The sequence below is a fragment of the Denticeps clupeoides genome, chromosome 8 (genome assembly GCF_900700375.1).
Source record: "Denticeps clupeoides chromosome 8, fDenClu1.1, whole genome shotgun sequence".
In the NCBI taxonomy this organism is placed as follows: domain Eukaryota; kingdom Metazoa; phylum Chordata; class Actinopteri; order Clupeiformes; family Denticipitidae; genus Denticeps; species Denticeps clupeoides.
In genome coordinates this window covers 20,154,295-20,165,081 of record NC_041714.1, presented here as the reverse complement: position 1 = coordinate 20,165,081, position 10,787 = coordinate 20,154,295, and the positions used below count along the sequence as shown (strand labels likewise).

Sequence of the window (10,787 nt, the reverse complement as noted above, 5' to 3'; positions counted from 1 at the left end):
AATGCTGACTTGATGTCTTGGGCGTGTGAAACCACGTATCTAGTAGGCCCTGGAGTCATTCTGAGGATGTTCTCTGTCGGTGCCCTGGATTGGGTTTGCAGAGGGCTTGATAACCATGAAATGTCACCTTTTCTGGACTTGAAAACCTCTTTTTGATCATCTGTGACATCTGGGTCCTCCTCATCGGATGTTTGGTCTTGTTCAGGGTCATACTGAACGTCATCCTCAGACACATCCTCCTCAGCTTCACTTTGCCCTCTATCCTCAGGCTCACCATCACTACCAAAGATATGATCCAGTGCCTCATGAACAGTATACCTTTTGCTCATGTTGACTGATGCTCCTACAGAATTCAACTGATAGTATACCACCCAAACCCTCTTTATATGTGCCAATGTTTATAAACAATGTATCAATATGCTGCGAGAAGGTTTGAGTTCACGTGGGGGGTGGTGTATGTGCACCTGTATACATGTGTTTCTGAATGTCTCTGTCTGTGCCTGTGCATGTGAAAGAGGCCTGTGTGTGTGTGTGTGTGTTGGTGATGTGGGCCATAACTGTGCACATTGGGCCATACTTGATCCTCAGAGCTGATCCTTAAGTGATCCTTAAGTGATGCATACAACAGCCAGTTTTCTCTGCCGGGTCATTTTGGACCCGTAACACCACATATGTAACTTTTTTTTTTTTTGAGACCTTTAGAATTTAATAAAATTGTGAAAATCGATTTACTGCAATTAAATAAGTGTGTCTGAGGATTAGGTGAAGTCTCATTCCAGGACAAAAAAGGAAAGTGTACTTTTTACACAGTTAAACTTGAAAACGGGTCAATTTTGACCCTAACGCAACAGAAGGATTAAGCAACACAAATAAAATTAAAGATGGCATACTCAATAACTGAAAATTTTGGGCAACTTCTAATCGCTTTTTGTTCGTATTGTATTTTTGCTCAATCGTCCTTGGCTTCTAAGCCTGTAAGATTCTTGGTCTGTCTTGGAATGACCCGCCGACAGATCCACCGCTTGACAAATTTTCACTGATGTTTAGGGCATTGTGAGGGACAATTCAAAGTCTCCTTCACACAAAAAATGGCAAAAAATGTTGTTGTTACCTTTTTTTTCCACTTTTGATTATCGGTTCGTCTTCTGTTCATTACTCACAGTAAAGCCCAAACTCTTGCATGCCACTGTAGCATTTGTAATTCAGGACATGCCATCTCATGTCACTGGTGTCTGTAAGTAATAGCTGATACATAAGCATCCCCGGGTTCGAAAGTCACCTAATCCTTCACTTGGTGTGACTGATTTGTTTGTCTAGTGTCTTGCTTTCATGACCTATTCTCTAGTCCTTCTAGAGAATAGGTCATGAAGTCCCTTTTTATAGTGGGATTTTGTTCATGTTACATATTCAATTGAAACTAACTAGCTTTTCATTTTTGTCAGACAGTGTGATGAGGTGTTGTCATATGCCCTTTATGTATTGAGAACGTTGTGGTTGTTTTTAGTAGAAACTTGTAAATGCAAACTAGTCACCATCCTAAGGCATCTTCGGTGGTTTACAGTCTATGAACTAATGCAGGTAATAGATCTTCTATTGCAGAGCACAATTCCTTCTAAGGAACAAGAGATAATATCCTTTATTCTCTTATTAGTGTTGTGCCTGTACAAATCCACAGGATAAATCAAATCTTTTATTGGAACATTTCATGTGGACGGGGAGTCGTGAAGCTGAGAAGATTTGAGACAGTTGGGGTCCAGCACTGTTTATTTCTCCACTGAAGCCACCTGCTTCAGGGGAAACGCACTCTGATCTTGAGCCGACAGGCAGATGGACTTTTTCCTGCGGACAGCAAGTCAGACGCCACATGTGAGACGGCCTGATGCAACACCAGCATTTTCTGCTGGTTTCTCGCCACTGTTACTTTTACCTGGTCTGCTCGATGTCCTCTATTGTCTCTGGCAACCGGGAGTTGAGGGTTTCAGGAAGGAAACAAGCAACAACTCCAGAGAGGATGGCCATGGAACAAAACACAACTTCAGGAAGTGGCTTCCACATGTCCTCCAACAGCATGATGAGGGGAGAGATGGAGGCGCCTAGACGAGCCATGAAACTCGTGTATCCAACTCCATTTTGTCTGTAAGCAAAAAGTTTATTAATACAATACCACACCTGCACAACACCTACATCTTTATGAGGACATAGATAGGGCCTTATGAAATCTGTTTTGGTTTCTCCTAAATTCTGTTTTATTTTTATTATAGATCTCTATTTTTATTTTTATAATTCATTTAATGTCAATTTTTTTTTGTGCAAAACAAAGATAATTATTTCACATTAGAATAAGTATAATAAGAGTGCTTCACCTTTATAATCAGCATAAAAAGTAATCAAATAAATAAACATTGGGAAGACCTGGAATACGAGCTGTGCACACTTGCATAATGAACTGGAATCACAGACATCAGCAGTTGAAATACATGATTTTCAACCTTTTTGTCTTCATCTCTGTTCGTGCTAGTGATACTTTGACGTGACTAACGATTAAGCAGCTCCAAAAACCCGGAAAATTCTAGAAATGCAGCAGGAGGAAATTTCCAGGTCTCAAAAAGAAGACATGTCCTCTTTGCCATAGCTGACCATTGACTTCTTTTCCCTCTGTGTATGTGACTGCAGCAGCAACAATTAATTAGAAACAACTACTTGGCATTGCCCACACAAAATAGAAAGAATATATATATATATGTATGTATGTATGTATGTATGTATGTATGTATGTATGTATGTATGTATGTATATATATATATATATATATATATATATATATATATGTATGTATGTATGTATGTATGTATGTATGTATGTATATGTATATATGTATGTATATATATGTATATGTATGTGTGTGTGTGTGTGTGTGTATGTATGTATGTATGTATGTGTGTGTGTGTGTGTGTGTGTGTGTGTGTGTGTGTGTGTGTATATCTATATATATATATATATATATATATATATATATATATCCCCTTACCCTCACCTGAGGGCAATAATGCTCACTCCAGCACACCGCCCACTGCTGAAAACCTGAACTAAAAAAGGTCAGAACGTGACCAGAGGGAGCTACTGAGGCCATCCAGGACTGCATCGAGTGAACAAACGCTGGCCAAAACACGGACATTAATGAATGTGCTGAGGCTGTGATGGGACACATTGACAAATGCATTGCAGATGTAACAGACATCTTTAATACCTCCCTAAAGCAAACTGTTGTCCTTCACTGCTTCAAAGCCACCACCACTGTTCCAAAGAAGGCCACCGTCTTGAAGCTCAATGACTACCACCCAGTAGCACTTACTCCAATCTTTGATGCTTTGAGCAACTGTTCCTGAGTCACGCCAAGAACCAAAAACACCCACGTGAGGATGCTGTTCATCAACTTTAGCTCAGCATTTAACAGCATCATTCCACAGCAGCTGATCACCAAGCTGTACCAGTTTGTTACTGAACACCACCAGCTGCAACTGGACTCTGGACGTCCTTAGCGGAAGGCCCCAGACAGTCCAGAGCGGCAGCATCACTGGAGACCTCCAGGTATGTGTAATCACTTGCTCCTCTTCACGCTGCTGATCCACAGCTGCACCTCCAGCTCCAACATGAACCACATCATCAAGTTTGTGGGTGACACAATGAGAACAATGAAGCAGCATACAGAGAAGTGGTGCATATGTCTGTCCCTTAACCTAGGCCAGCCTGTGGTATTTGCAATATAGTTATGTTCTTTACAAAAAGTGGAGTCCTGGTTTCCACAGTCACTGGACCTGAAGCCAATCGAGATGGTTTGGGGTGACCTGGACCAACAAGTGCTAAACACCTCTGGGAACTCCTTCAAGACTGTTGGAGAAGCATTTCAGGTGACGACCTCTTGAAGCTCATCGAGAGAATGCCAATAGTGTGCAAAGCAGTAATCAGAGCAAAGAAACTAGAATATAAAACATGTTTTCACTTATTTCACCTTTTTTTGTTAAGTACATAACTCCACATGTGTTCATTCATAGTTTTGATGCCTTCAGTGAGAATCTACCAACGTAAATGGTCATGAAAATAAAGAAAACACATCGAATGAGAAGGTGTGTACTGAGACCTGTAATGTGTGTGTGTGCTTCATGTAAAGCATTACCACACGCCCATTGTGATCTGTCTCATGTCCTTTTGTATCCTATGTTGCACATATGGTCCAGGAGAACAATATTTTGTCTCACTGTATACATACTGATAATAAAGCTCTAAAACAAAACAAAATATACTGAAGGACAGAACAAAAAGTGTCCTCTGCATTTAACCCCTCACCCTTAGTGAGCAGTGTGTGGGGTACCGCACAACAAATGTTGCCAAAACTTGAAACTAAAAATCACATTTTCAACTTGGGAATAGTCATGTACTGTGTGGCTTTATGGAAATAACATGGCAGGTACACATATGTACAGATGGGTGTCTGCAGCAACTATGGAGTCTGACCAGACAATGTGGGGCGTGCAGCCCTGCCTATGAGTATTGAGTTTCATATGGAGCTGGATGCAATTATTACACTGTAGACATGTGAACAACACACACACACGTGCATGTGCAATACACACAGATGCCTAGTGGGTAAGGAAGCAAACCCGTAATTGGAATCCCGAACTACCAAGGTGGTCCCCACACCCTGCTCCCCGGGCGCCTTCCGTGGCTGCCTCACTATAGGTTGATGGGTTAAATGCAGAGGACACACTTTGTTGTGTCATCGTGTGTTTGTGTGTGCAGTGTTTCACAAAAACACTCATTTCACTCAAAAAAATGAAAAACACTAAAATTCATACAGACCACACCTTACTACAGTGGGGTACAGTTCAGTTGTGTACAGGAAGACTGTGGTGAACGATGCTTCAGACAGACCCTTCCCGAGTACCGCGACAATGGTGCGAAATGTCCAAAAACCTACCACACAAAACCAAACACACAAACAGACCAATAAAATATCACAGAAGAATGATGAAGAGCATGTGTCAAGGACACATGAACGACCGATGACAGATTAAGCAAAGCCATTCCAAAAAATGGACTAATCAACAATATATCACGATGTGAGCGGGCATTCAATAATATATCTTAAATGAACCCATGCTGCCATCTTTATCTTTGGGGCAGTGGTGGCCTACTGGGTAAGGAAGCAAGGCCATGTAATCAGAAGGTTGCCAAAGTGTCACCTGGGTGCCACTGAGCAAAGCACCGTCCCCACACACTGCTCCCCGGGCGCCTGTCATGGCTGCCCACTGCTCACCAAGGGTGATGGTTAAAAGCAGAGGACACATTTCGTTGTGTCACCATGTGCCTTGCTGCAGTGTGTCACAATGACAATCACGTCACTTTCACTTTCATCTGCACTTTCCACACCATTTTTTTACCACCTGGTTTGTAGCATGTGAAACATAAACACTTAAACTTGGTGACATTTTGGCTTGGAAAGCAGTGCAAGGTTAAAAGAAGAGAGGATGAAAGGATGAAGGGGACGAGTGGAATCATTATTGAATTTTTTTTTTTGGTTTTTTTTTTTGCCTATTAGCAAGCTAATGTAAACAAGTCTAACGGGGCCACGGCGCTGAACAAATACAGCTCTTCATTCTTTTATACAGTCTCTACACCATTCCCTACATGCTGCGGCGTGGCTGGACATTACTTTTGGGGGTTATGATGTTTATGACGATGCAGGTTCCTGTCAGGATGAGCATGCCTACTTGGCTGTATCTACGACCAATCTTATTCAGACTGAAATATATGAAGAACTTGGACGGGAGCTCGACGGCGGAGTAGATGAAATGGGTCAAGTACAAGTTCAGCCCAAAGCCGCTGATGTTCAGGCTGATGCCGTAATATGTGGAGGCGACTCCATACCTAGGAGAAACAGAGGAGGAAAGTGTTTGTCTTACCAAAGGCAACCCAGCCGCCAGCAAATACACGCTCGAAGAGACAAACACATTCACATACCACACAAAGCCTGTAAGAATTGCCAGCCTCCTCATTCGAGGGGTTTTGACGAGGTCCAAGTAGGTGTAGCTGCGACCTTCTTTGTCCACCGTGACCACGTTGGCAAGGGTCTGTTCAGAGAACACACAGCAGGAGCTCTCATCACATCTCCTCAAATCACCAAGGCCACAACCAGAAGACAAAGAAGTAGCTCAAAAAACATCCAGAGAGAACATGAGCGCCAAGGAAGGGCTCCTTCCTCAAATTTATGAGCATGGTCAGTTCACCAGGAGCAACACAAGCTTCACGCGTTACAGACGGCTTAAGAAAGTGGGGAAAAAAACGCCTCCTCACCTCGGTCTTAATCCGGGATGCAAACTCTCCCCTCCGGTTAACTGTAGCACACTTACTCAGTGACTTATGGGCCTGTTCTATCTTCCCATTGGCTAATAACCAGCGTGCTGACTCTGGGAGCCACCTGAAATTTGCACACAAAACGCACACATTTGTTTTCGACATTTAACAATTTTGGCAACTACTTCTTCTTCATCATCTTTTTTTTTATCTACAGGGTTTGTCTAAATATATACGATGCTTTAAATCAAAATCAATTTCAAAATGCTCAACCAGCACTTCAATGATGGTTAACTAAACCAGTTGAAACCATACTGATTGTAGGAAATCAGACAACATGACCATCATGTACCAACAGTCATATTTACAATTTTTACCTCATTTTTCACGGTCAAAGTGTTCCGAACCTCAGGCTTCCCCTCTGTTTCAGCACTTCCTTTTTAATTTCATGTATTTAATTTATCTTGTTTTCATTTCAGCTCAGTGAAGCACTTTAAGCACCAACACATTTTCAGTAAGTTACCTTTCTTGTAGAATTGGGCTTCAATTAAAGAACTTTTTGTCAACCAGATGAATATTTAATAATTTACACATCAATATTGCTTAAATGCACAGTGATTTAAAAAGTGAACCTGTAAAACTGTGTTGTTAAATGCGATGCCATCGACAGTGCAACCGGTGCAAAAAGTTAGTCTAGAGCCCTGCTTAACATTCAAAATGGAGCTGCCACCATTGGTGCAACATACTGTAAAAGGGACATTTAAAGCCAACCAAACTGAATGGAATGACCAACGCTAATTTCAGCGTAACTGATAAACGTTCTTACCACCAGGTAATGACAGCAAGCACTAAAGGGGAAGTAACTGTGAGAATAAGCATCCTCCAGTCCGTGACCAAATAAGCGAAGGCTGCCAGCAGCATGTTTCCCAATGTCCAGAAGACACTACCGATCACCCCAACGAGAGTTCGATGCTCAATGTCCACCCACTCAACATCTACAGGAAAACACAGACTTTGCTCATTTCAACAATTATTACACGATGCTTTAATGCATGAATCACCTAAGAAATGCTTGAATGCTTCAGTCTATAATGTCCAGTAGACAGGTCACAACATAGCAATACATACATTGCTGAGATTTGTAACATAAACATTTAAATTAGATGCCTAATATGTGTTTTTAAGCCTTCTGATCAACATAGTTTGGAACATTATATTTAAGAGATCACAAGATGGAGATATCCTTGGTCATATAACTTATGTCATGCTCACATGCCATGATCAGTGACCAGCTTCACCAAGTGATGCTTCCTTATATGACACGGGAGACAGAAAATAGATTTATTTGTCTATTTATTTATTATATATGTAAAAAAGAAAAAAAAACGCTGATTGAAATTATGATTATTTATGCATTGGTCCATCATGGTTAAATGTTTTGGCCATCTAATCTTTGGAAACTTTTAGGCTAAATGGCAGCAATGGAAGGTGAAGTTCAGATTTCAGAGAAAACCAGAGAACAATTATAACATGGGTTCAGGGTGCATTAGACATTTAACACCCACATGAGAACCTGGACATTTATCGTAAAGCCATTACAGCCATTTATCTTTCCAAATCCTGCCCAAATCCCAAATAAAAAATTCTGTTTGTCTGTTGGAGAGATAAGAGATAAGGTACTTACTGAGAACAATGCCAATAATACTGATGCCTGTTATGCCAAAGCCAGTTAGGAAGCGGAACACAGAGAACATGACGTAGGTGTTTGAGAGGGCACTGATGACGGCAAATATGATGGTGGCCATGTAGGACACCAGCAGCAGTTTCTTCCGACCATACCTGAAGATAAAGGGCCTTGTTTCTAATTCGCGCAGAAAAATATATGATGATCAGTAGTGTCACGTGATGATGACCTCCCTACTTGTCACTGAGGACACCGAAGAACACGGCTCCGCACATGACTCCAGCGAAAAAGATGGTCGCTGAGGCCTTGGTGAACCCCTTCATGTCACAGACCAGATCAAACTGTAGATGCCACGTACAAACAAAGAGAGGTGTTGCACATTTTTACAGACAGCAGTTGAGCAAATTACAAAAAAAGTAATAAAAAAAAATCATTTAAAAGTAGCTAAAACTGTGATGTGAAAGCTAGAGGAAAATATAAAAAGACGATTGGTTGTACTTGTGTAGCAATAGTGCTTTTGAAGGTGCTGTTGTCATACACCCATCCATTCTGACATGGCACTGCAGGAACTTGGGTGCCATTGGACGAGTTGAGCAGCAGGTTAAACTGGGGCTCTGGAAACATGAGGCAGAATGCGGCCGTTCCGTCTTCCTCTGCCGGAACGCTGACAGTCAACCTCTGTTCCATAGTCAGATTCTCGAAGGTGCTCTCGGCTTCTAGAGCACTGATGTCACAGTGGTGAGACGGCACGGCGGCTATGAAGTTGTTCAGCAGGAAGTGGCATGGCAAGGTGATGCGCGGGATGGCCAGCAGTATCACCAAGGCGATCTGGTAGCGGCCGAAACCGTCCGCCTCGGCCAAAACGCTCTCAAACTTCATGATTCTGCAAGCCGATCACATAAGTCGCAGGTCAATCCAGCCATTCACGCACCCTTTAAGCAATCAGACACTTACATTTATGGAATTTACCAGACGTCCGTATCCAGAGCGCCTCACAACCAGTAGTGACAGGGACAGTCCCCTTGGAGACACTCGGGGTTAAGTGTCTAACTCAGGGACACAATGGTAGTAAGTGGGGTGTGAACCTGGGACTTTGTGGTCTTCTGGTTCTAACCCACTAGGCTGCATTTCAGGTACTCTACAGCATCATTTGCTTAGTTGCATCAGGGTCAAATGTGAACTTTCAGGGATGGTCTGGCTGTGGGCATTTGCCTGCTGAACGGGGCAAAGGTTCACATTGATTTCTAATCTATACATTTCTAACCAGTCTGAAAAAGAGAAAGCTCCAAGTTCTCTATGCTCTCGTATTACCTGTGTGTGTGCGGTGGGTAACACGTCACCTGGTTGAACATTTCTACAGATTTGCGCAGCAGACAAATGACCGACATGAAAGTGAATTAAAACGTACACGTTAAAGTGACACTATTTCTGTTACTGTATTATTATTAAAAAAACAAAAGAAAGAGAGGAGGAGTCACCTGTTACGGTTCTGATGGTACCGAGTGTAGACGTGGGTTTGGTCCGAGTCTGGGAACAGGTCTGCAGACTGGGAGTCCGGAGTAAGTGGCGTTTTTACTCTTCCCAGAACATCTGCAGGGTGCCCAGCTGTCAGAGTTCTCCTGCAGGGAAGGTCAACGAGGTCTGGACACACGGGAACATCAGGACGTCCCACAACCAACACCCCCCCCCCCCTCCTCTTCACACTTCTCCTCCTCTTTTTCGCTGCACAGTCGTCATTCACCCTTTGTCCACTTCAAACCAAAGTCCCCTGACATGCCGCATGCACGCATCAGTCTGGTTCTCCTAAGCTTTAGTTTAGTTCCTGTGGGTATGCATACTTCCAAAAGGACTAAACGGCTTGATTGTGTGTGTGTGTGTGTGTGTTTGAACGTGCAGGTTTTTAGAGGCTAACACTGGACCCTATTGTATTTTGTTATAGCAGGATCAAAGAGGCTTTGTGATGGCCTAGAAAGGCACCAGGAACCTTCTGAGACAAGGAGGGAGCTGGAAATGTAAAGTTTGCAGGTATGGGGTACATGCGTTCTTGGTAAATGCATTATATCCTCTTCAAAGGGCCAAACCCATCTAACGGCAGCATTACTTTTTTGATATAGGCGAAAGCGTTTCTTTCATAACGTGTGTCAGATTACAGTCTGGGCCCCAGCAGCTGCAACAGCCCCCAACAGCTTTTTGAACGACTGAATGCATGCTTGTGCCTGAGCAGCAGAGAACGCTAAACTCTCCATATACAGTATCGTGAGGCTGAATATATAAATCTCTTGGTCGGTTGGTGAATAGATGAAGGATGTCGGCCCTTGGACAATGAGTAATTTTTTCAGTCCTGCATAACCACAGAGACCAACTTGTCTAAAGTAGGATGTGCCGCAGCCGAAAAACATCAGCTATTTACGTTCGCCGCCGGGATTTCTTGTCTCTACACGGTGTTACATATAAATGGTGCGTTTCATGGGATGGGATGTTAATGAGTACACGCTCTAATCTAATGCGTAAAGATAAGGAAGATCTTGTATTACTTGCATGGTGAACGGACAGTCCGGCCTGTGTTTGTTACGGAGCTCATTTGGACTTTGGCTTTGCAGGTTTGCTTCGTAAAGCCACCAGACTGGGCAATGGATCAAAAGGTGGTGAATTACAATGTGGCAAAATGTAGAGTGCTGAACACCTCTGGGAACTCCTTCAAGACTGTTGGAGAAGCATTTCAGGTGACGACCTCTTGAAGCTCATCGAGAGA

General features: G+C 42.7%; 1 protein-coding gene across 1 annotated transcript; it reads right to left on the bottom strand.

Annotated features, from left to right (window-relative positions):
• Positions 1-1,677: 1,677 nt before the first annotated feature.
• LOC114795617 (solute carrier family 22 member 7-like) lies at positions 1,678-9,699 on the bottom strand. The gene is made up of 11 exons (XM_028989126.1): positions 9,514-9,699; positions 8,534-8,918; positions 8,273-8,376; positions 8,036-8,190; positions 7,178-7,346; positions 6,352-6,475; positions 6,019-6,128; positions 5,711-5,925; positions 4,863-4,971; positions 1,928-2,134; positions 1,678-1,839 (listed from the first exon to the last, which is right to left on the bottom strand). Exons 2-11 carry the CDS (start codon positions 8,912-8,914, stop codon positions 1,764-1,766), a joined length of 1,650 nt encoding a protein of 549 aa, XP_028844959.1. The 5' UTR covers positions 8,915-8,918; positions 9,514-9,699; the 3' UTR covers positions 1,678-1,763.
• Positions 9,700-10,787: the final 1,088 nt, after the last annotated feature.

Bases quoted from the DNA above. Each gene is read 5' to 3' on its own strand.
- LOC114795617 (XM_028989126.1), bottom strand. From the start codon at position 8,914: ATGAAGTTTGAGAGCGTTTTGGCCGAGGCGGACGGTTTCGGCCGCTAC. The intron at 8,377-8,533 runs GTACAACCAATC...TGGCATCTACAG, and splicing joins AAAGCACTATTGCTACACAA to TTTGATCTGGTCTGTGACAT. The intron at 7,347-8,035 runs GTAAGTACCTTA...GTTTTCCTGTAG, and splicing joins TATTATTGGCATTGTTCTCA to ATGTTGAGTGGGTGGACATT.